Below are 25,691 nucleotides of genomic sequence, written 5' to 3'. Positions count from 1 at the left end.
ACATGATCATAAACAGAAAGACAGTGCACTTACACTGTAATAACTCACATATAAAATGTATCCAGACCATATGCTGGACGCCATTGTAAGGATACTGTTCAAGGAAATGGAAATAAAGCATGAAAGAATAGTATTGGAGTAAATAAAAAAAAAAACATAATACAAAAACACAAGACAAAATAAAGATGAGAGTACCAGTATGTTTTTTATTTTTCAATTATTTCATTTTTTTATTTTTTTTATTTTACCGCCTAGAGAGGTCACAGCAATACATATTTCATACTCTTAAAAAAAAAACTGTGATGCAAATAAATATTGACCCATATTTAACGTTATAAAGCATAGAGAGAAATAAGCTATTTCAAGTTGGCTGTCATTAATGGTGTCATTAGTGCTTTTCTTATTATTTATAGGATGCGTAAGCATTGACTATGAAGAAGGTTTGTCACTCAGGGGTATAAGCTCATATCAAAGTTTCATTAGGGATCTCATCAGGCCGCCCTGCCTCGATCGCTCCCCTAACCAGATTAAAGTGATAGATTCAGCTTTGCGAGGCAGGTCTGTCTCCATCTCCAGCATACTTATTATCATTATTAGTTCTGTGTTAGCAATAAACCGGGCCTTGGAAGGTATTGTTTATGCTTCCTTCCACACATTTTCTTTGGGGACGTTCCGGATATAAACCGCGCATTCAATCTCGATGTCCTAGCTGGTCTATACACGGGACGCATAGTAAAATGATTACGCAGTTTAATAAACAATGGATAATTAAAATCATTCAATCAGGAGTAATGAGCAGATCGTGTAGTGTGGAAGAAGGTCTGCATGCAGCGGGGAGCATTTATATCCACATATCAATGAGAAAGGCAGCATAATGCATAATAAGTTTGCGAATGTCAGCCTCATCCTTTTGTGCTTAGCATTCATATTTATCTAAATAGATGAAATACAGTTTAATTACATTGTTATGTTTCTGCCTAGAGTTTTCTTTTCTTTTTTTCCCCCTTTTCTTTAAGACAACTTAAAAAGAGATAGCACATGCCATTATGCTGATAAAATATTATATTATATTTAAAAAGGATGGAGAGCAATTATAACTGGACACTCATTTTTATTTATTCATTTAATTTTTGAGAATTTATGCATATTTATATATTAAATCCCTCTAAGCCAAAACTTGTTCAATCAGTTTTGGTTATACAGTATAGTGGGTCTATTTACTGCATGATTTCTAAACTGTTATAACCATTTTCCGATCTCATGCATGTTTGTAAATATACAGAAAAGGTTCTTTATTGGAACCTGAAGCTTTGGTAATTAAAACAGCACTCTTGGGTGCGGAAAAGCATCTAAAAATCATAAAGCTAAAGAGGTGGACATTACATCAGGTTCTATTCATCATTGACTGGAACTGAAAAGCTGACAGATAGAAAAATGACTGAGCAAAGATTTTTCAGCTGATGCTCTTTACCTGTGTTTGCATGATTTTATGCACATTTTAACTTATACAACGTGAATGATGACAATATAGATTTTGATTACAAAAATGTAAAGTATAATTTTGATTATAAAATGATACGTTTAATGTATATCCATAAATCATAATCTATAACTTTCTTCTTCCTCTTCTTCTTCTTCTTCTCTCTCTCTCTCTCTTTCTCAGGTACAGGATGCTGTGCGATGTAGGATGGGTGGATGTAAGGACGACAGTGAAAACTCGCCAGACTCCTGCAAAAACGGCCAGGTGCAGATCATGGTGAATAGCATCTCATTTCACCTCATCCTCTCGGTTAGGTTTAAAAGGAAGAAGAGTGTCCGAGATATGTTTTAAGCTGAATTAAGAAGAGTTATTGCTTTTTGTGTCCACACGCAGGCATGGTGTCTAAAGGTCTGTTCATTCAGAGCAAAGAGAGCACATGCGGTGTTGTGTCAAGACCATCAAACGAACCAGTCATTAACATGTCAGTCATAGAGAGATGGAAATACTGTACATTTGCATTCTCCTGGGTAAACAAAAGGGTTCCAGCTCACAAGAGTTGTTTGGTTGTACAGTATATTCGTCTGGATACAGGATGTAAAAGGTGTTACTACATAAGGAGTCAGGAAGGACAGTGAGGGGGCACAAGACTCTTCTTATTAGATCATAATACCTTACACTCTTCACTGGACTTTAAATGTTTAGAAAAGTATTAGAAAAGTATGTTTTTTAATATTAACATATTCTTAAAAATGCTGCAAAATGTCCATGTTATCAACCTTTTTATTTCCATCAGTCTTCCTCCTTTATTTGGATTGTTGTAGTACTGCTTGCTTCTTCAGTAGGTTAGAACAGTTGATATAATTCAGGATGATACAGTTCCCTTCTAAACGACTATATTTAAGGAGAGACAGCTGTGTTTTTCTCCATCTGCCACTTTATTCATTCTAGAAGAAACATATCCACAGGCATCGCTATAGCCACAGGCTTAATCATTATCTATTTCCGTGCCCTCAGCACCCACTGCCCAATGCCAGGACTGTAATTTATCTTCAGGCCGTCATATACTCTGACTTGTAACCCCTTTAAAAAACAAACTGTAAGCAATTTTGACAATTTTTACATAAAATGTAAAAAAATGTCTTAATAAACGGTATAGCCAGTGCAGTAGAACTGTATAAATAACAGTTAGCAGCAGGAGCCTCGCTCGGAGAGATGCATGTCTACCATGATGCATGAGGTTTACAGTCGTGCAGATGTTGGCCAACATAAATTCATGACAGAATGATCATAAAGTTATGAGCAAAAATTTTACTACTGTTGCTTATGTTATAGTATATGCGATAAAGTCTGATTTATTGTACTGCTACACAGCAATAATAACAACAGCAATAGGATTACGTAAAATCATAAAATACACGAAATAAAGTACGAGCTTCATGCAGAAATGATGTTACTGTGTAGATAGTGTAACAGATGCTTCAACCTAGCTTTATTACATTTATCAAATGTACACTTTGCAAAACCGCACATTAAAGACACATAGACAGCATCCATAACCCAACATTACCTCCTGCATAATATACCACGAACAGCCATATCATTAAAACACAAACCTTAAGCACAGTATAGTGTATTGTAGATTCCCTTCGTGCTGTCGTGCATATGACCTCTTGCGCCTGGCACTGGGATGCTGACAATAAATCCTCTATTGTTTAGGGATGCTATGGGTTGAGGGTGGGGTCTTAATGGAGCAGACTTGTTTGTCTGGGGAATTTGGAAGTTAGATCAATGACCTTGAACTCAATACACGGCAGGCTGTGATGCACTGGGTGTTCTGATACCTTTCTATTGTGGCCAGCATTGATTTTGTTGCTTTTTCCAGCAATTTGTTCTGCATGTGGGTTGAGAATAGATTGGTTTACTGGTATATAATTAATAATCGATGGTTTTTCTTTATTATTTAATTTACCTAGTTATGGCATTTATGTTGTGGCTAATCGTGTATAAAAACACAGCATCCTTTTTTTATTATTATTCTTTAACTCAGTTCATGAGGACAATCTAGAAAGCTCCTGTCTGTCAGTGTTAAGACACTGTTGACATCTCAGACTTAGACTAAAGAAGGACCTAAGCCTTTTATATTAAATCTGCCCATCTTGTGCCATCATTCAGGCAGTCCACATTTCTCAGGGAGTAGATTTTTGATTGGAACGACATACAGTATTTGTTTGAGTTTCACAACAGTAAATTTTAGCTAGCTTCAAGAATAACCTTGAATCCAACCCCCTTCTGCAGTAGTAAGTAGGTCTATTGCAGTCAGTGGAATAAGTAAGTAAAATATACAGTACATCAATGGGCAACACAGTGGCTTAGTGTTTAGCATAGTCGCCTTGCACCTACAGAGTCTGGGTTCGATTCCCACCTTAGGTCTGTGTGCATGGGCTATGCATGTTTTCCCCGTGCTTGGTGGGTTTCCTCTCAAAGCCCGAAGACATGCAATTTTGCCTTCCCAAATTGCTCATATTGTAAGAATGAGTGTGTGTATTTATGTGATGGATTGGCACCCCGACCATGTTGTACCCTGGCTCATGATTTACATAAGTCCTCTGGGATAGGCTTCAGGCCCCCTGTAACCTTGTATACATGATTAAGCTGTATCGGTGATAAGTAAGTGAGACTGTAATAGGAAATTAATCAGTGATAGTTTGGTGTGGTGCACATTCCAAAGCACTTTATTTTTTTCCAAATTTCTATTAATTAATGATTTCAAGACAAGTTAGTTCCTCTTTTCTGGTACATTGTAGCGAAAATACAGTATACAATTCCCTTCCCAACTTTTTTTCCTTATAAGCATACCTGTAAATTAGCTGTTACTATAGAAACAGGTATAAGAAAGAATGCATATCCCATATGTAATAATGAACAGATATCAAAATAACTTATTTTATTAGAACTACTGCTGATCTGCTGTTAAAGAAATGTAATCACCATCTTCTGACCGATCAAATTTGAGAATTCAACAGCACTGTGGTATTAGCTCCCTTAATGTACTCACACAAGACATGTCCAGGAAGTAGAAGACGAATGATAGATAAAGGTAATTCGAATCAATATTTCACATCGCCCGTGATACAGACTGGCAGTTTAATGCTCCATTGGCAGTGTCAGACTGTTTATAACTGCACTCGAGCAATTAGTAAAAACATCAGAAAAGCGATAAATCTGTTACCATTAGTGTTTTTGGGTTTGCATAAGAGGCATGATTATTCCCCCTCTCTACTGCAGTGTGCTTAGATTTCAATATTTCACCAAAAACCACTAGACATCATCGTTTTAGTTTTTACTCAGATACTTTTATGATCAGCGAAACCAGGACTTGTGATTGTGAATAACAACAGAATATAGTTATAAAATGGTGAAACCTCATTTTATTTTTTCTAAAATACACTAATGCATTTAGTAATGCACTCATTCCAACTTTTCACTAGTGCTTGGATACCATGAAGGTAGAAAGATTTCATGATCGGACTGCTCACTTCAGATCTGAAACGCTGGCCTCCCAGGAACTCCGAACATGTGGAAATAGCTTGTAGTGAAGTCAGGGCTGTACAAGCGACGTGGCAATCACTTCTACTGGAGGCTTTAATGCCCTCATTTATGAGAAACAGCCTGGTTTGACTTAAAAACCCCTCGTAGATTACACTTATTAAAATCTAATCCTAATAATAGATCATTTATGCAGGATAAATCTTAGCCTCCTGAAATTTGGATCAGTCATACATTTAGGAAAACCTTTAGTTTCATGAATTTTTACCAAACCCTGATTAAAAATTCATTAGGACCTAAAAGAAATGCCGTAATAAAGTATTGATGTGATGTGAAATTACAGTTGCAGTCAACAACGGAAGGAAAAGCAAATAATTTATTGCACTATCAGTTCTAACAGTTGGCCAATAAGACAGGTAGACTTGAAAAAGCGGGAGAGGCTTTATAGTCCACGAATTTTGAGGTTCAGCTGAAGTTTAGCCGTTGTATGCTTTCCTCTGGTGATACTCCAGATCCAGGTACTTCAGAGAGTTTAAAGGAGTGTATTTGCTGTTCTTAACATTGCACCCTTATTACCTTTGATCATGAGCTCTTTCAGGTTATGGGTCACATTCTTCATTTTAAACTTGGATGAGTTGCATTCTGTTTATGATATTTAAGTTCAACAGCACAATATGAAAGTCTTATTTGTAAACATAGTTCTCTAAAACATTTAATTTCTTTCTCCATGAAATCTAAGAGATCCAAAAACCACTCTTACTCTCACTTATCATTTGTACCGCTTTATCCTGTACTCAGGTACTTAGGGCACGAGCCAGGGTACACCCTGAATGGGGTACCAATCCTTTGTAGGACACACACACACACACTTACTCACACACTACGGGCAATTTGAGAACACCAATTAACCTAATCTGCATGTATTTGGACTGTGGGAGGAAACCGAAGTACTGGAAAAACCCACCAAACATGGGGGGACCAACGCAAACTCCATGCAGACAGACCCAGGTGAGAATTGGACCCGGAACCTCGAGGTGCCAGGCGACAGTGCTTACCAGTGCCGGTAAAAAAACAAATATGCTTAATATTCTGTAATAGTATCTCTGAAAGTTGGACTTTTATCATAGGGGTGCCCAAATTAGATTTTTTTGGGAAGATGCCATTTCTGTTGCAACCCTCCCATTTCCTAACCTGGCTTGGGACTGGCGCTGCATGTAGCGACTGTGTTCCATAAGGGATTAGGGTTAAGGGTCTTCCCCAAGGACCCAACAGTGGTGACCCAGAATTGGTGAAACTTTGACCCTCCAACACTCCAGTCAGCAAGCCAGAGCCTGAACCACATGAGATACTGCTGTCCCAACAGCATCTTTAACTGTAATTTAAATCACAGCTTTTATACCAATGTGTTTGTTGTTATATATTGTCAGTTATATAGTAACAGACTAACTGGCATTTCCAAATTCACTGTAGTTTGTGTGCCCTGCTAAGTATTGGCACCCCTTCCATGGGGTACCATGTCTCTTGCTCAGTACCCTGGTATAGGGTCCAGGCCTTCTGAAACCCTGAACAGGATAAGTGGTATAGAAGGTGTGATTGAGTTATTTTAAAAAAGGAACATGACTGGTGGCATGGTGGCCTAGTGGTTAGCACTGTCGCCTCTAACCTACAGGGTTGGGGGATTAGGTCTCACTTTCAGCCTGTGTCCATGCTCTCCATGTGCTTGGTCGGTTTCCTCCAGGTACTTCAGTTGCCTCCTACAGTCCAAAGGCATGCTGTAATTTGGCTGGGATTCTCAAATTACCTGTAGTATATGGTTTGTTAAGTAACTGTGTGTTCACTGGATAGGAGGTACAATATGAAGATGGATATTTAAAAAATTGTTGATATGATTCAGATTTCTGGAATTAATGGTTTATTTAAAATTTATGAAAGGAGTCTCCAGTGTCAATGCTTTGTGACTTGAATTTACTTCAAGAGAAATAAAATCCGTTGAATCCATTGATAAAAATAACAGTTTAAATCTTAACACTGTACGAGTGTTAGCACTAACTTGTCTTGTGGATGTTTAAAATAGATAAAAGTACAAGTTGAATATTGTAATAACTGGCAGAGCTGTAACAGGATATTCAATATTTAAGAACATTCAGCTTTACTGTGGTATAATGTTGCTTGATATGAAACATAATGAATCATTTTCTTATAGGAGCATGCTTTGTTATGCTTTATTACAGATAAACTTATTATGGAATCATTATATTTAATGTTCAACTCTACTATTAATTACATTGATACTACATATCAAATCGAAATCAAATGTCGAAATCTCCAACCTCTGTATCACACTCTTTGTGTGTGTGTGTGTGTGTGTGTGTGTGTGTGTGGTGTTGTACCAGTTGTGAATTTTAGACTGCAATCAATGGCATAGTGTGAACAGATTAGACGGCTAATTAGATAAGTAGCTTGCAGTCAGCAGGTTTTACTTCAAGTTTATTGAGTGTCAGGTTAAACCAGTGTGTCGACTGGTTGCTGTGAATCCAAGCGCTCGACACAAACACACACGAAGACACAGAAGCCGCTCTCATTGAATTTTTGCAAAAAAACATCATCGCTCTCATTGAATTCTTGCAAAAAAATGATCCTTGTTCATTTCCCCGAATCATGATGATGATGTTTTCCTTCGGTTTATTGACTTCATCACTTTTAAATGCATTATTTCGATCAATCCCGTCTCTGGTGTTTTCATTCATGTATTAGCCTCTGAATAAGCGTTAGCATCTAGCCGATGTGAGTCATTCGAGCTTTAAAATCACTACCAATTTGTTCCAGTCAGAGAAGCGCGATTGAGTGTACTGTATGATCACTTGATTGCATATTACCTGTTAAAAATGTAAAGTCGCTACTAATCAACTGTATATTCCGCAGCAGCCATACAGGACAATATGCTCCATATACAGTACACAATACATATACACATGAATTATTGAAATGATCGTTGCTGCATTTTCCCCCCATCGTGGAGACATTGCAGTAGATTGTAGAGGTGTTGCAATATACTTATTTTTTTTCTTGTGAAAGATTAAATTATGATAGTTGACCCAAAACTTTTCATTTTAATCTGCTGTCTCGCACTCAGCCAAGTGCCAGCTGTCTTTGTGCTCTCAATCCACTCCTCTCACACTACACAGAAATAGCTCATTTCTGCTCAGAACACAGCATTCCCAACACTCTCCATACAGCTCCTTGCTGCAGTACAGTATACACACGTAGGTATTCGTCAGATTCTCATACGGTTGATTTAACACTGTCAGATTTTAGAAGTCTAACTGGACCTATATAAACCCTGTACGGTGTTAATTTGGCACACTGGTTGTTAACGCAACGCTGGAAATTCTGCAGTGTATACAATTCTGATTCGACTGTTATTTGTGTATTCCATGCTGTAAAAAAATAAACAATCATAAAAGACTACATCATTCATCTACGAATTGCTATAGTAATGCACAAACTAATAAAGGTTATGCAATAATGCATCATTCTTTAGGGTAAGTTGTGTGTAAAGGTTTTTGTCAGCCAAACTAAAAGTTCCTTGACTTTTAAAACTTTTGGCAATTCTAATTTTCTTCCTAATCATATTACATTATTATATTATATATTTATTATATTATATATGATATATTATTCCTGAGCATATATGTGTCACTTACAGTTTTTGTGTTACACTTATAAAGTCCCTAAAAAGCACACAGATATAAACAGTAAACAAACAATTGACTTGTGATTAAATTTCTTGTGAATAAAGGAATAAAACGGATTGAAATTTACAGAAGACTTTAAGCACAGCACTGTAATACTGTGATATACTCGTGGTAAAATGCAACTTGCTGCAACAAGAACTCAGTTAGCAGTTATCCCACGTACAGTAAGCCATATCCCATGTAAAGGGGTTCATGGAGACCAGGATTTCGTTCATGGTTAAGGAAGTTTCTTTATGGCTCCAGCATACTGAGAAAAAGTTCTACCTCTGGGATTATTTTTTGTTCTGCGCAATCAAAAGTCCAGGTTTAACTTGAACAGAAATTATATAAGGTGCCATTTATTTTATCCTATTTTATACGATAGTCATATTTGTCTTTTTTTTGCATTGCTTTCATTTAAGTCATTCATATGAAATGATCAAATATCACATTTATTATTATTTTATCCTTTTTTGTGTGTGTAAAAAAAATTAATTAATTCTCTATAACAATTATTCCTGTACAGGGTTGTGGGCGTAAATGGAACAAATATTAATTTAATAAACATCTTGTGAAGATTTAGTTTTACTTTAATTAGTTTAGCTTTGCATTAAAGAGTAAGAAGCCCTTTCGTTTTTGTATATTTAAAAAAGCATTTCAATAATAGCAATCATTAAATGCTGATAATGTACAGCAACAGAACAGAAAGCAAAAGGGCACAAAAGGACCCTCTTTGATTGATGAGAGGTTACTTATGTAGAATCACAAATCTATTTATTACATTGTTTATAAGCCTACATTCAAACTAGGAAATAAAAAAAGACTTATTCTTTAAGTATGCATTATGTTTTGATAAACTTAAAATTTCAATTTCCTGTTGTTCATGTAAATGACTGATGCACAGAAATTGGTAAATAAGATGCATCTTAGTATTATTTTTTTTACACAGAACATATCAGTTAATGTATATGGAAACATCACCAAACAAAGAAATTAGTTAAATTAGTGTAGCAAGTACAGGTTACTCACTTTGCTTATCTGTTCAAATGTGCAGAATAGCACATCAAACAACTTATTTTCATAATTTTCATAAATATATATCTGCAACCATTTTTCATTAACACTAAAATAAAAACATTAATACTGCACAGTGCGTATTTCACCAGCTGCAACATTAGCAGCTATAAACTTGCAAACAAAGTAGAAACAACATGTAGTGTGCCAGTGTGACATCAAGGTAAAGGTTACAGTAATTTGTGCCTAATTAACAGTAAATCTGTTATTTTTAATTAAAGTAAAATGCATACAAATCTGTAAGGTTTTGCTTATTATCAGCATCACTCATATGAACAGCTATAGCACTATTAACATTATCTTGATGACTGTGAACCCTTTCCTGCAAGTTGTCCAGAATTCATTACTGTTCATGGTGCCACAATTGCATCTTCTGTATGACTCTTACCAGCCATGTTTGTTAAGGTACAGTAGAGAAACTGGTCACCAAGAGAAACTGGTTCAGATGTAGAATTCATGCCTATGCAGCATGCAGAAGTATAAATGGTTCTACCATTATCTCAGTTGTTTAATTACGGCTGCACTAATACCACTTTTTTATCAGACTGAGTACGGATAGATCCATAGTACAAATACTTCCATTTGGGTACCTGAAAATACCAAGTACTGTTGGGGATGTCTCTCATATGAAGAGTATCATGCAATGCACCTTCTATCACTTTGCTAGTGCATGAACCCCGAAACTGCTCAGCATGTAGCGCGACTCTCTGTGGAGTAAAATCCTCATCAATCCTTCTGATGTGCTTTTGCACACACTTAATCCACTTAATCTTCTGTTTTGTTTTTGCGGCTAAGAAAAATCTTATTTCTTGCATGCAATCGTGCTTACTAGAAATGCAATATACTATTACATACAGTATCCTATACAGTAAAAACATTCCATTGGGCAAAAAATCACTTTCTTTCTATCTGTGGGCTCTTTCATTACCATGGCAACTGCTCATAAACAACAACAACGTTATTGTTTGAAAGGAAGATAATTCTTGTTATATATTTGAGCACGTTTCCACTCACAACTCACAACTATGAAATCGTCTCGATGATCTAATGCTGCTAACAGAGTTGCCTGGTTGAGTTTATCAAATGGAATAAATCGTTCTGTTTCCTATGACTTTTGTCAATGGGGGGGAGGGGGGGGAATGGCTGGTTAAAGAGAGGCATTTGTGCCGGCTCTGCTTTAAAGTGGTAAAGAGTAGATAAGCGCGGTATCTTACATAAGGACATCCCTTGGTGTAATTACTCCTTAAGACAACTGATATCCATCTGTTACCATTTGCATGAAGTATATAGTTCAGCATAATGTTAATATTGCTTTCTGGTTGTCTGTATCTGGATTAACACACAACGTGGGCATGGCCTAATCTGATAGCGTTTTAATAAGGATGGACAATTACAATTAATACAGGATAGACATGCCTGTTATTGTTATCCCGCAATGTTCATGTTTTATTACATACAATACAAAATGTCTCCAGGATACTGTACTGTACGCTTATTATATTATATTATAAAACTTATATTACTATATAAGAGGAACACATTCCCGGAAATAATCATCAGCTCAATAATTTATTTGTTTAAGCAGTAATTAGTAATTATGTTGCACTTATTATACCCATATTAATTCATTCTTCTTTCTACAGACCGATTTTGAGAAAGATGTGGACCTGGCATGTCAAACAGGTAAGTATTTTTAAGCCCTTCTATTCTGTCCTCTCTCTCTGTCTTGCTCTGAATTATATATATATATTAGAAATACATTGGAAATTGAGATTTATTTCTTGCTGAATGAATAGTAAGACTGCTTAACATTGTGTCCTTATCATTTACAGAGAGAGGACATCCATGTAAGTTCAATTTAAGCATTTCCCCTTTTTTCTGTTTTTAAATTTTTCCTTTTAGCTAAAATAGATTTGTTGTTATTATTTTGCCTTATGTATATACTATGTAGTGCCAAGGTCTGCATAATATGTAAAATATATTTAAAATTGACTAACTATCAAAGTTTTCGTGTAGACAAAAAGACTAATGTAGAAGCATAGAATGTTGTTTGTTTAGTGGGCGTAAAAGTGGAGATGAAATTCAAATATAGCTAATCTAATCAGCAATAAACTTAGATCTTTTGCTTAATTTAGCTTGTAATGTTCCAAGTTGCCAAAGGGCTTCGAAAACACTGCTTAATTACTACAGAACATGTTTAATAAAAAAGAGATTTAAAAATTGGAAATGATTGGCTTAAGCTGCCATCCAAAAGCATTCATAACAAACACTGAAAACATTTATGATTTTTGAAATTAAATATTTTTTGCATATATATATTTTTTTATTATAAATGACATTATAAACTCCTGCTTGTTTAAAAACAATCATTTCTGTTTAAATAATTTTTATTTCATATAAAACTGCAATAATGCTTATTCCCAGTGTTTATATAGAATTATGACCAAGAACTATAAAACACAGATATAACCGTTTATGAATCTGGACTTCATGGAAATTGCATGCACATTTAGCAGCCTAATTAAATGATTGAATGACATTTAGATGAAACTACTAATTCAAAAATTCACCTCTGACCACTTTTTTTGCATTTGACTCTAAGCAGTAATTACAAGATCATGAGATTCTTCAAGCGTGATGTTTGTTATTCAGATAATAAGATGTTAAATCCTTTTCCTCCAGGAGGATTATTGAATTTTTCTGTGCATGCAAATCTGTGAAACTTCATCAGAACTCTGCTTTACTTTTGTTCCATTCCTTCACACCTGCATGCTATGATTTAACAACATACCATGGGAAAAAAATTGTGCCCTTTTTTTCTTTCATCATTCTGATTTCTGGCTTCCTTTCCAATGTGCTCATTCTCTCTATCTTACCTTTGATATTTTCCTCCCATTTCCTCATTTATTCTTTCCTCACCGGTCTTTATTAACCTCTCGTATCCACATACTTGGGCTAACTTTGTGACCTCTGTTATGTATTTGTTTTATGTCTACAATCTGTCTATCATACACTGTCTTGCTATCTGTTACTGTTCATCATTTCTCATTCTTTTATCTCTCTGCTATGCGTTTTCACTTTGTGCCGTTCACTTTTTTTCGCTCTGCGTTCTCTTGCCGTCTATCTTGTCTTGTGCACTCGACCTCTGCTTCTGTCTTTTTCTCTCTTTCCTGCCTTTGTGTGCACTCCCTCTTTCTTGTCTTCCCCCCCTTTGGGCCCTCTCTTTTCCTTTCTGTCTCTCTTTCCTCCTTCTCTCGCTCCCTCAGTCATCTTCAAGGAGGTGAACACGTGCAACCCAGCTAGCATCACAGGCACACTGTCACGCATTTCACTGGATGATGAGGATGATCCTAAGTTAGCCACGCATCAAGAAGGCCTCAACTTCAGCAGTCTGCCTGGCAATATCCCTCCACCGAACCTCCTGGCACAGGTGCCAACTCTGGGCACGTTAAACGAACTTAATGAGACACCCCGGAAAAAGGAGGTCAACATGGAACAGCAGGGTCAGCACCAACGTTCTGCACCAGTTTACTTGTGCACGGAGAGTGCTCTGGGTTGGGCACGGTCATCTACTGCCACTGACCCAACCAGCAGTATAGGTGGTGGTGAAGGGGACTACATGGTACTACCACGGCGGACGGTCAGCCTCAAGCCCAATCCGATGCAGGAAGAGGAAAAGCCTCTCAATATCAGCGTGGAAGACCCACCTTTTCCTCCGCCCCCTTCACCAATGACCCTGCACCCGGCCGAGAGCGAGCCGTACCCAGCGGACTTTGCCACTGTGGACCATGTTGGTGTAGGTCTGAACCGATCCTATGGTACTGTCAAGCAGGTACCCGGCCTCGCCAGTGCCCGCACGCTGCAGGTGAAGCCAAGCCGACCATCCATCAGGCAGATCTTCACTTCCAGCAAGGCAGAACGCACCCGGACCCTGCCCCGCAATTTGGGCAGTGCCAATGCCAATGTCTCAGCTGGCTCCCTGGAAGTAAGTAAAGCTCAGCCCTTTTCCTGGCACACAGGTTTAAAGCTGTCCTGATAAAACTGGGACAAGTCCATCTGTAATTACAATGATGAATCTGGCACCACTCTTGTAGTGTATAAAAGTGTATCATCTTGCAAAGGTCTTATTAGACTACCGGAATCCTAATATGTTCAGGAATACATTGTTTCAAAATGAAAGATAACTCTTTACATGGGTACTCTTTGATAGAAACATTTGCCTAAAGTGTCTTAAAGCTATTTCAAACCAATAATATAACTTTTCCTGCTGGAAAGTTAAGGAAGCAACTTTTGATTTTGAAGAGTTTTTGGCAGCATGATGCAATGATAGTTACCTAATGAAAAACAAGAGCAAAACAGATACACAGCTTAGGGATTGGCATTAATGCACACATATGTTACAAATACCTATTTAAAATATTAATGTAGCATAGGTCGATAAGGAATAGCTTTTAATAGAGTCCCAGGAAATTTCTGATTAAGGATCATCATTGAGCTCAATGCATAATAGCAAGTAAAAGAGATGATAATTACTGTAGACAAATGTTCTACCACCATGCAACCAAGAAAGATTTGTCTAGTTTGGTTTCATGGGAAAATCCACTTCACCCATCATTAGTATAGTGTGTGCGTGAGTTAAGTTGGACGCAAGTACTGTACTGTACATGTGTTTGGTGCATGTTTTATTTCGGATCAAACTTAAAACATCATTGAAATCTATGATAAGGGGCAGTACATTGGTATGCAGTAACAAGCTATAATAATTCATAATCATAATTGGAATTGGAAGAATTAAATTCAAACCAAGAAACATAGTAATAGGCCCAAGCTTAAAGATGTGCAATGAAAAAAAAAAGTCTTCTTTTGTACATCTCTTTTTATTATTTAATAGGGTTACGGTGTGTATTTTTTTAATTTACACTTAATGTGTTTTGACTTCTTTTAAATATATTATATCAAGCACCACAAATTACCAACATTAGTACTTTACTGCAGACCAGTTCTTGGTAATTAGAGCCTTGTGATGTTTATGGTAACAAATAATTGGTTTATTTGTTGCTGCACTGTGGTTCAATTTTGGCCAATTTCTCTTGCCAAATTGTCTTTAATTCCCCAAGGTTACCAGAGGCTCTTTGATAGATGTGTAATTTCGAATCCTCTCTATGTTTTCATTCAAAGCCGTCTCAAGTTTATTTGGCTAAGTGTTGGGACTTTGTATCTTGGTGAAATGTCCATATTTTTTCCAGGTTTTTTGCTAATAGGATTAACATTTCCTGTGTAAGTCTATTTATGTTTCCTTTGATGACACATCACAACAGCCCGGTTTTGTTTGCATCCATTTCATGATGCTCCCACCTTCGTGCTTCTCTGTGCACACAACCCTACCTGCTCTAAGCATAATGAGCTAAGTTATGCCCAAAAAATATATATCTTTGTTTTAACTAATAGAGTATCAAAAGAGTTCTGATTTATCTGAATGCTTTTAATCTCTTACCTTCTGTATCATGACTCTGAGAAATCTTTTATGGTGCAACATTAGGCTTTTATGGATTTCTACCTAAATATTATTAAACCAGTTGCACTGAAAAAATGTTGAAGGTTTTTGCTATGGCTTTGTAGCCTTTTCTGTCTGAATGTTGTCCAATAATGTTGACAGTAAGAACTTTGGAACGTTTTTTTCCCCCTTACATTACTCTGTGTTAACACCAGGTTTGCATATACAGTATATTAGGATTTTTCCATATTAGTTTTTTTTTTTTTTTAATGGGCATTCAAGTCAGACTGAGACTTTTGATCATGCAGAAAAAGAGAACATAGCCATAAGAATAAAAACTACCTTTATTTCTCTATATAATCCCCTGCTACACTAATGCATTTATCCCAGTGGTTCACTCGTGTTTGGTACCATCAAGGTAGAAAGTTTTCTCACTAAGCCAGAGATCTGATCAGTCTGCCAGCTTCACATCTGAAACATTGGCCTCCCAGGTGGTTATAATAAGTGAAAATAACTTGGAGTGAGGTCAGGACTGTACAGAGGATGTGGCAATGTCTCCCAGCCAAGTTCCTGTAATGTGCAAGTGGTGCAGTGGGCGGTATGAGGTCATGCCTTATTGTCCTGCAAAAAAAAAGAAAGCCTTTAATGATCAAACCAGGACTTTTATTATTATTATTATTATTATTAATAATAAGGGAAAAGGCTATTAGAAGGGGTTCCTTGGGGGCCAGGGTTTCACATGTGAAGCAGGCAGTTTGATCATAGCCCTGATGTACTGAGAAATCTTTCTATTTTCATGGTTTCCAAGTACTAGTGAAACAATGGGATTAGTGTATTAGTGTAGCAGGGGATTATAAAGATAAAATACAGTAAAAAAGGTTTTTACTCTCGCAACTGTGTTCTGTTATTCTTCACAATGGTCCTGGTTTAACTTTTTATTTTAAGTATTGGTCGACCCTATATTTCAAATAATAACAGTATTAATCATTGCTGTGTGTACATGACACTGGTTAGTAACTAAATTTAATGTCCTGACTCCTATGGCATACTAGATATAAAAATATGCAAAAATAAAACAGTTTTTGGTAGTGGACTCAAATTATTAGACTCTGTATATAGGTACGAGGAGAATGGGATGGCAGAAGGTGACAGATAGAAAGGACAACAAGCATGTAGTGAGAGATAATTTGAGATGACAAGACAAGAATAATGAGGCGAAAATAGAGGTTCCAGACAACACCAATCTAAAAAACTGAATATTTTTAGACAGAAATGAATAAAATCCCTAACATACTGTACATATATTTAGCAGCCTCATATACAGTATATTTTTTATCCGACAATTATAAGGGGAAGTTTTAATTATAGAAGGGTTTAAATAGTATAAAATTAGTCTGGTATCTAAAACTATCATACCATGCTCTGTTTCATAATCCAGATAGATACTTGGGTAACATATTTGGTGTCTGGATTCCTATTCACACTCCTCACCTGGCTACTGTCATAACTTGCAAAAAATGCTATATTTTATCTTTTTTTAAAGCACCCTGTCAGAATGCTGTCTGTCCAGTCCTGAACTGTATAATTCTTCATACAGTACATATATGTGTTATACTTGTGTTTCTGTGGGTCCAAAATTAACCTCAGTCATTTAGAGAGGGACAGATGGAGGCGAAAGATGCAATGCCAAAGGAAGTGTCTAGGTTCTGTCCTTCTCTCTTAAAAAGAGACACACATACACAGAGAAACCAGAGAAACACACACACACACACACACATACACACACTAAGCATAGATGGTTTTACAGAGATGTTGGTCACATGGGATGCTTTTAAGAGCCACTTTTTAAACTTTAAGAAATGTCATATTGTGCTTCACACACACACACACACACACACACACACACACACACACACTAGTTATTGTGCAGTGTATTAAATTAAAGAGCACCCCACAGTGTGAATACAGGAAGTAGTCACATAAAAAATATGTGCTTTTAGTCCTTTGCCTGAGAGCCAGTTTGACATTAGCATTAATGGTCGTGTATTAAAATATAATAAATAAGGTCGTTTGTCATTTCGTCTAAACAGTCTAGGGCTGTTTTCCGTTCTGGCCGCTGCTTTTTTGCTGCTTTTTTGCTGCTTTTTTGCTACTTATACAGTATATAACCAAATTGGTGTTGCCTAATAAGGAGCCACTTTTAAGAAATAGGACTGGAAAAAAAAGTAGATTTCACATAATAAAAGGAAAACTATACAAATGAAATGAAAAAAAGGAAAAAGGAAATCAAATAGGTGTGAAAAAATAGTTATATTTGTGTATTTTATTATTTTGGTGGCACAGTGGCATCGTGGTTTTCACTGTGGCCTTACTCCTTCAGGGTTGAGGGTTCAAGTCCCACCTTCAGGTATGCGTTCTCCCTGTGCTTGGTGGGTTTCCTCTGCATATTCCGGGTTTCCATTTCCGGGTAGAAGACAGTGTTGGTTACTCTATATCCAAATTGCACATAGTGTTTGAGCGAGTGTATATGTGCTTGTGTATCCTGTGATGTTTCCTGGGTGTATGGACCCTGTTTAGTGCCCCAAGTCCCCTGGAAAGGCTCCAGGCTGCCTGCAATCCTGTACATGATAAGTGCTATAGAACATGAGTACATACACATAAATACATACATGTATTATATACAAGCTAACAGCTAACAAGAATGTTCTTTTCATTTTTATCTTTTTTTAAATAGAAAATCTTATCTTAAGCTATTAACAGAAAGACAGGATATCATGAAAAAAAAGTATGGCTTAACAAACAAATGCTAATAGACAGGAAAAAACAAAAACAAATTTTACCTCAGAAGAAACCTTAATTTAACCCCGAACTTCCTTGTTTTCTTCATCATACATTCACTATATTCATGTCAAAAGATTTATTGGGTCATATGATGTCATATCCGGGAAGAAACATGTAATAATTGCTACTTTCCTTATCCACTGATGTCATGCAGTAATCAAGCTTTTATTGTCACAGTAAAAGATTTTAACAAATTTTACAACTTTTAAATGCCAGTTTTTAAATTGTCTACAATATCCACATGTTGTTTTGTATGCTGTAAATACAGTATTTATCAAAAAAACTGACAGGCATTTTACCTCAGGAGATGAGATTGTTGTTCAAAGAAAGCTGAGATGGGAAAGATGATGATTAAAGTATTTACTCATGTTCTTGTTAGCAAAATTAAAAGATTAGCACAATAAATAGATTAGGTTATAAATGTAGATATAACCAAGCCTTTTGTTTGCTATAGTCTGCATAGGGATAACTAAAGTTAGTTTCAAATTCAATTGTGGTATAATACTATTGTGGTGTAGTAGTTAGCACTGTCGCCTTGCACCTTCAGGGTCTGGGTTTAATTCCCGTCTCTGTGTGTATGGAGTTTGCATGTTCTCCCCGTGCTTGGTGGGTTTCCTCTGGGTACTCCAGTTTTCTCCCACAGTCCAAAGACCTGCAGATTAGGCTGATTGGCGTTCCCAAATTGCCTGTAATGTGTACTGTACTGTGAATAAGTGTGTGAGTGAGTGTATGTATGTGTGCCCTGCGATGGATTGGCACCCTGTCCAGGGTGTACCCTGCCTCTTGCCCTAAGGCTCCTGGGATAGGATCCAGCCTGCCTGCTACCCTAAATACAGTATAAATAGACGATGAGTGAGTAGGTGAATTAGATCTACATTTCTAGGGTGAACTGTAGATCTAATTTATTTTAAAACTTATTTGTGCTTTCAGGAATAAATGGCATTATTTCAATATTATTATGATATTGTTTTTATTTTTATTTTCCTAAACATGTATGGGGCCAAACTTATAATATGAATAAGTTAATACAGCAGTTGTTTCAAAATCCATGATGGTTGGTGATGTCACTGATTGCATCAGCCAGTTCCTCAAAGTGGCATTTACCCAAAAATGATAGGGTGGTCCGCAATTCTAGGGACACATACAAAATGTTTATTAATCTTAAACAATCAAAATTACTTGTTTTATTAAAATTTGGTGAGAAATATGACATATGAAAAGAATTTTAGTTTTTGTCATATAATTATGTATTGCACGCATTGGGGGAAAATTATAATTGAAGAAAATGCTATAAAATTTTAAAAAATACATTACAATTTTGTATTGATATTTGTCTATTTTATATTATTATTATATACTATTGTATAGTATTTGGTCATTTATTATAAAATCTCAGAAGGTCATTATTCGCAGTAAGCTTGTGATAACTGATTCTAAACCAGATACCATAGGCGTTTTATAGTGATATAAACCCATATACACTACTGTACATCCAAAAACCTATTGTGGAAAAGGTTTTTCTATTTAATACTGTAAATAGAATAAAATTCAATTTAATTCAGTTCACTTCAATTTAAACCTTTATATATTTTATATTCGTTACGAGTAAAGTTAAATATTATAAGACTTTATTGTTTTTATTTCGCTGATTACACAATCTCAAAATATTAGAATATTTCAAAATAAGATTTACAGCACAGAAATGTCCAATTTCTGAATGTGGCACGTCATGGAAGTGAACAGACTGTGGCACAGATGTTATTGAAGACCAGGTTACTTTGATAGCAGTATGTATTGTTGGGTTGGGTGTATCTCATCCTCCTCTTGACAATACCCAATAGATAAATTCTCTATGAGTTTCAGGTCAGGTAAGTTGTCTGGCCAGTTAGTGTTAGTTGTGGCTAAGTCTTGCTGGAAAATAAAATTGTCACATTGATAAAATTAGTCAGCAGCATGAAGTGTCTTTAAATCTTCTGTTAGATAACTACAGGATGTTGACTTTGTACTTAATAAAACACAGAGGATCAACACCAGCAGATGACATGGCACACCAAATCATTACCGACTGTAGAAACTTCACAGCAAATGTTAAGCAGTTTGAATTCTGTGTCTCTCTTAAATTCTGCAGTCTTACCCATGATTGTGATTTTATGTACTGAACTAAGAAGATACATGATATTTACTGTATGCTGTTTTAAAATAAAATATACTTATATTTTGGGATACAGAATATATTGCATAAAGTTACTGTACATTCTCACAAAGAAAAGCATAAGAATAAAAGTTTTACATAAAGAACATTTTAACCAGAGCTTATAAAACAACACAAAGTGCACAGAAGTACCAACAGTTTTACCATAAAGAAATCCAAATGCTATTAAAATGCAAATTGGTAATGCCCGCCAATCCTGCACACACCCACCTTCTTCTCCTGGTAAACTGGTGGTGCGTGTCACATGTCTAATAGCTGTTAGTGCACTTTGATTAATCAAATTAATTGCCATGGCGGGATTTAGCATTTAAAAAGTTCTCTAAGGTGGTTGAAAATATTTAAATACAAATACAAAGTATATTGTCACATGGTTATTGTTAAGTGGGTGGTGTACTTTCTCAACACAGAAAAACATGCATGTTTGGTCAATAACTAATTACCATTTAAATTTCATACACTGTCACATCTGGATTTTGTGATTGAAGATTTGTTCGATTTGTGATTGAACACATTTGTGTTGGTGTGTTAATAATTTCTTGATAAATTAAAGCATAAATTAACGGAATCAATGCTTTCTGACAGAGAGAACACGCATGGTCACAATGTTATAATAAACAGTATACATGACTATACAGGTGATGTAGTAATTGGTCGTTAATGAACGATTTGTTCTTTTTAAATGAGTCTATAACGTGACTCAGGAGAGTGATTCGTTCATTTTCTACTGGGCGCACATGCGCAAATCATTACAAAACCTTTGTAGGTTATGTACAGGAAACAGAAATGAGTAGTTACCACTTGAGTCTTGGTCCGAATCGTTCGTTCCTTTGTCACGTGACTCCCATAGATGCAATGCATACATTACACAGGAAACAGAATTGAACGGTTCTTTTCATGAGTCTTCTGGTCCGAATTGTTTATTCTTTGGTCACATGACTCTTCTAGACTCTAATAGCTTTAAAGAACGAATGATTTGGACCAAAAGGTATGAGAAAGGCGTGTTGGGGGTCTGTTAGAAATATTGAAAATTTTATTCAATTTTATTTCTGATGAGTAAGATTTAAAGAACTAAGTCATTAAAATTATCTAAACTTTCCGTCATTAGAGTGACTCACGTGCACTAAGACTTGGCATGGGAGACAGTTACCTAACATCCTGTAGCATGTGTGAGAGAGAGAAGAACCATTGGATTTAGTTGTGATCACGTGGCGCTCGGCAGACAAAGTGCATACGTACCACTCGTATATCAAGACCTTGCACGTTTATTAAGTCAAAATTAGTTAAAACATTTTTGCTTGTCTTGCAAAACGCTCGCAGACTAAGCTACTCAGAATCACAGGTTCCATATAAGCATGAAGAGCAGTATATTCCATAGCACTGTCTGATCTATGGGCTACTGATGAGCTAGGTGTATTTCCACTGTGAGAGATAGAATCTAAAAAAAGAAAATCCGGAAATAACATTGTATGATTTTTAACAATTTATTTATGAATTACTGTGTCAAATAAGTATTTGATCACTTGCTTATCAGCCAGATTTCTGACCCTCAAAAGCCTGTTATTTTGCTTTAAAATAGTCCGTATGCTTCTTACGGAGCCACTCCTTGGTTTTCCTGGCTGTGTGCTTTTGGTCATTGTCATGTTGGAAGACCCAGCCACAAGACCCAACATCATCTTTAATGCTCTGACTGAAGGAAGGAGGTTTTTGCCCAATATGTCACAATACATGGCCCCGTTCATCCTCACCTTAATACAGTGCAGTCGTCCTTCTCCTGTGCAGAAAAACACCCCCAGAGCATGATGCTTTCACCATCCGCTATTATGATTGCCGTCATGGTACAGTAGTCATGTGACTGAAAAAGGTCTATATTAAATAAAAATAGGCTTTCTGACAGGAATAAAATAGGCCTATCTGTCAAGAGGAATGCTACTTTAAGCAACAATAAGAGATTGATTAAATAATATGTTAAATGCGAAATAAAAATGTAAACAGAACAAAAATAACAACAGGCCTACTTGCTGTGAAAAAAAAATGTGGAACTTCCAGTGCTGCTCTCTTTTATGGCAGAAGACTACCAAAGCGTCATGGCACAAAGTATAACACACTCATTGTTTTGCAGTTTACGGTACTGGCATGGCTTTAGGGATGAAATGGGTCATGTGACTAAATGATAGAACAACTTTGCCATCCAAACTGGCATGCATGTGCAGTACATAATGGGCTGCACGGTAACCACTGGGCATCTTGGCAAGAAGCTGCTACTGTAAATGGCTATAGAGCTGCTTTTGTCACTAAGACCTGGCAACTCTAACTGACATAGTGTTGGGGTATAGACCTTAAGAAGATTGCAAAGACATAAATAAGCCAGATGCCACACAAAAAAATTAAGCATGCAAATTGGCTGAGGGCCATCCTTATACATCTATAGAGTGCCATTAACTCTTAAGTCGCCATTTCAAATTTATTATGTTATTATGCAAGTACTCACTCACTCATTCTCCAGAACACTTACAGGATTTTGTACAGGGTTGTGGGAGCTAGCCGGGGTCACCTTGGAAGATGATGAGTATACACACACTTAAGCCCATTTCCAATTCTACCCCTTACCCCTACACTTAGCCCTACCCCTCCGTTTGGCGCGTTCACGTGAAGGGGTAGGGGTGTCTCATTTCTCTTTTGGTTGGAGGGGTAGGGGTAAGGGGAAGGGCCAGATAGCCCTCCAAACGAGGGCTTTACTGTACACACTATAAGCAATGTGAAAATGTCTTTGTACTGTGGGAGGTATACCCAGACGAAACCTACCAAGCACAGGGAGAACATGAAACTCTACGCACACCCATGCAAAAGAGGGACTTAAACCCTGGACTCCCCTGGAGGCACAAGGCCACAGTGCTAACCACAAAGTCGCCTTTGCTTTGTTATGAAATTGTTAGAAAGATAATTGAATTGTGGGTCATTAAAGATGTATTAATGTGAGTACTATATAGATATACCTGAGATTTGTTCTATGCTCTATAACTCTTTAAATTTTAAACAATCACAGCAGTCAGAGTCTTCCAGAGGCCCTCTGTAGTCGTGAGTGTGTGTGTGCTATACTGTACTATATAAAAGTGCTTGGGCTTTGTTTGACATGGCTACAGACCCAGTTATTACTTTGTGTAATGTCTTATTGGATGACATGATTTCACTGTAATTCTGGATAAGCCCAAGCACTTGTGTGTCAGCTCAAAGAGATGATGTGTGCCGTACTGCCCCTGAATCCACTGCTCAAGTGTTATAAACCATACTGCAAGTAGGGATTTTGGATAAGACTCAGATGAACTAGAATCTGGTGTGACAATTTCCACTCTAAAGTTGTTGTGGCATTTTTGTTAAGTGCGTATTAGCATTTTGCCTCCTCTGCCACTCAATCTTATTTTTGAGGTATTATATGCTTGAGTAACAGTTTATGATATACTGTACTGTTGGGCTAGAGCGCTCATGTGACCATTTTCAAACCCGTTTTTTTTTTTTTTTTACATACATTAATACGTACATACATACATACATACATACATACATACATACATACATACATACATTATTACATGGATACATATGTACTCCTATGAAAAACCTTAAAGTCTTACAAATCTGCTGTGCACCCAAGAGCCCCTTGAAGGATCCAAAGAACATCCAAAGCCCCTTTTCCACCAAAAATAACCAGGTTCTAGTTTATGTCTGGTGCCAGTGCCTGTTCAATAGCAAACCTTCTAAGAAATTACTTTGTTTTTTTATGGGCTAGTAAGTCACGTCATTATGTCACTATATACATCCTTATACATTTCTACTTTCCCGGCGATGCTAGCGGCAAAGGTAGCATCAGTGTTATCGCTTATGGCAATGATGGTGGGAGTGCTAGAGCTAGCAGTGCAAAAAAATTTGAGTGGCAAGCACAACAAAACAATGGTGGACTTCAACATGGCTTTGCGAGCAGTTGTCCTAGATTTATTATTACTAGAAAGCATTATTAAGTCCATTTTTTAAAGATGGCTGTCACAAACTTTTAGTTGCTCATGATAATTCCACCCATAGCTCCTGACATACAGTAAGTTTTTTTTTTTTTTTTTTTTTGTTCTGGCCTAACAAATTCTTGGTGCTGCCCTGGAACCGTTTTTTTTTTTTTTTTTTTTTTTTTTTTTTTTTGTCTGAGGGCCAGTGCTTTGGATGGCTAAAAATTAAAAAAACAATTCGAAATTGAGCACTGACTCCAAACTAGCTCTGAAACCACCTTGGTGGAAAAGGGGTATGAGGATCCCTTTATTATAAGAGCTCAAATTCAAATTTTATTTGTCACATACACAGTCATACACAGTACGATATGCAGTGAAATGCTTTAGACAACTGCCCGTGACCTTAAAATAAAAGACTATGAAATAGAAAAATAAATATGAAAAAGAAAACAGAAGATAAATTTAACTAAGAAAGAATAAAATAAAATATAGAATTAAAATAAAATAACATAACATAACTGTACAGTACAAAATATGCAATAAAAGGGACATATATAAAAAATATAGAAAAATAAGAGACAGCTGTACTGTACAGGACCAAATATACAATATAAGAAACATATATGAAAATATGGTAAATAAGAAAATAAGAACAGCTGTGCAATACAAAGATATAGAATTTAGGACTATGTGTGGGAATGAGGTTAAATATAAATTGAGTATAAATAGAAATGTCACGGATTTAAAGTGTTTAAAGTGACTGTGCATCCGGGTAACAGAAAGTCCAGGGGTGTGCAAATATACTTTAAGTAACATATTTAAAGTGACTTGTGTTTAACTTAACTAATGTCTACGAATGTGTAGTTGTGCAGTGGCCACTAGTGTAAACTATCACGCCATTTTTTCCACAAATGCATTCCCACAGCTTATATTAAAAAAATATATAAAATGCAAGACTTGTCCTGGTAGCTTAAATATGTGTATGGTCCTTATAAACAAGTGGATATGACTCCGCTAAGTAATTTGTAACAAATATTCTTGCTTATCTGGGAATATTTCAGACCGGGAACATACAGTAATCACTGCAGTCCCCACTGATTATTAAACTTCATTCACAAACACTGTTGCAAATTGATATTCGCTTGTGCAGTTCATGGTCATGATTTACTTACCTTGGATCGTTTTGGGTTTTGTATTATGTATCTTGAATTACTGAAGTGCCATGGTGTAGGTATTAGTGGATCTGTCAGGTGCTCTGTTACAGTAAGTAGGAAATCCCGAATTGACTTCACTATGATTATAACAGTGTGTAGAAAAT

General features: G+C 36.4%; 1 protein-coding gene across 8 annotated transcripts in view; it reads left to right on the top strand.

The window, feature by feature from the left end:
- adgrb2 (adhesion G protein-coupled receptor B2) overlaps nucleotides 1–25,691 on the top strand; it is a 450,506-nt gene that overhangs the window by 388,726 nt on the left and 36,089 nt on the right. For 7 of the 8 annotated variants that reach the window (XM_053490019.1, XM_053490013.1, XM_053490018.1 and 4 more), the window contains 4 exons: nucleotides 1,664–1,756; nucleotides 11,478–11,517; nucleotides 11,667–11,681; nucleotides 13,101–13,819. In XM_053490019.1, the coding sequence (XP_053345994.1) occupies nucleotides 1,664–1,756; nucleotides 11,478–11,517; nucleotides 11,667–11,681; nucleotides 13,101–13,819 (867 nt within the window). The remainder of the gene's footprint in view (nucleotides 1–1,663; nucleotides 1,757–11,477; nucleotides 11,518–11,666; nucleotides 11,682–13,100; nucleotides 13,820–25,691) is intronic. The other variant, XM_053490012.1, reaches the window with a different exon arrangement.

This window comes from Clarias gariepinus, chromosome 28 (assembly GCF_024256425.1).
Source record: "Clarias gariepinus isolate MV-2021 ecotype Netherlands chromosome 28, CGAR_prim_01v2, whole genome shotgun sequence".
NCBI lineage: Eukaryota > Metazoa > Chordata > Actinopteri > Siluriformes > Clariidae > Clarias > Clarias gariepinus.
Note: the sequence above shows the minus strand (reverse complement) of the source record. Positions and strands in the feature narration are given on the sequence as shown.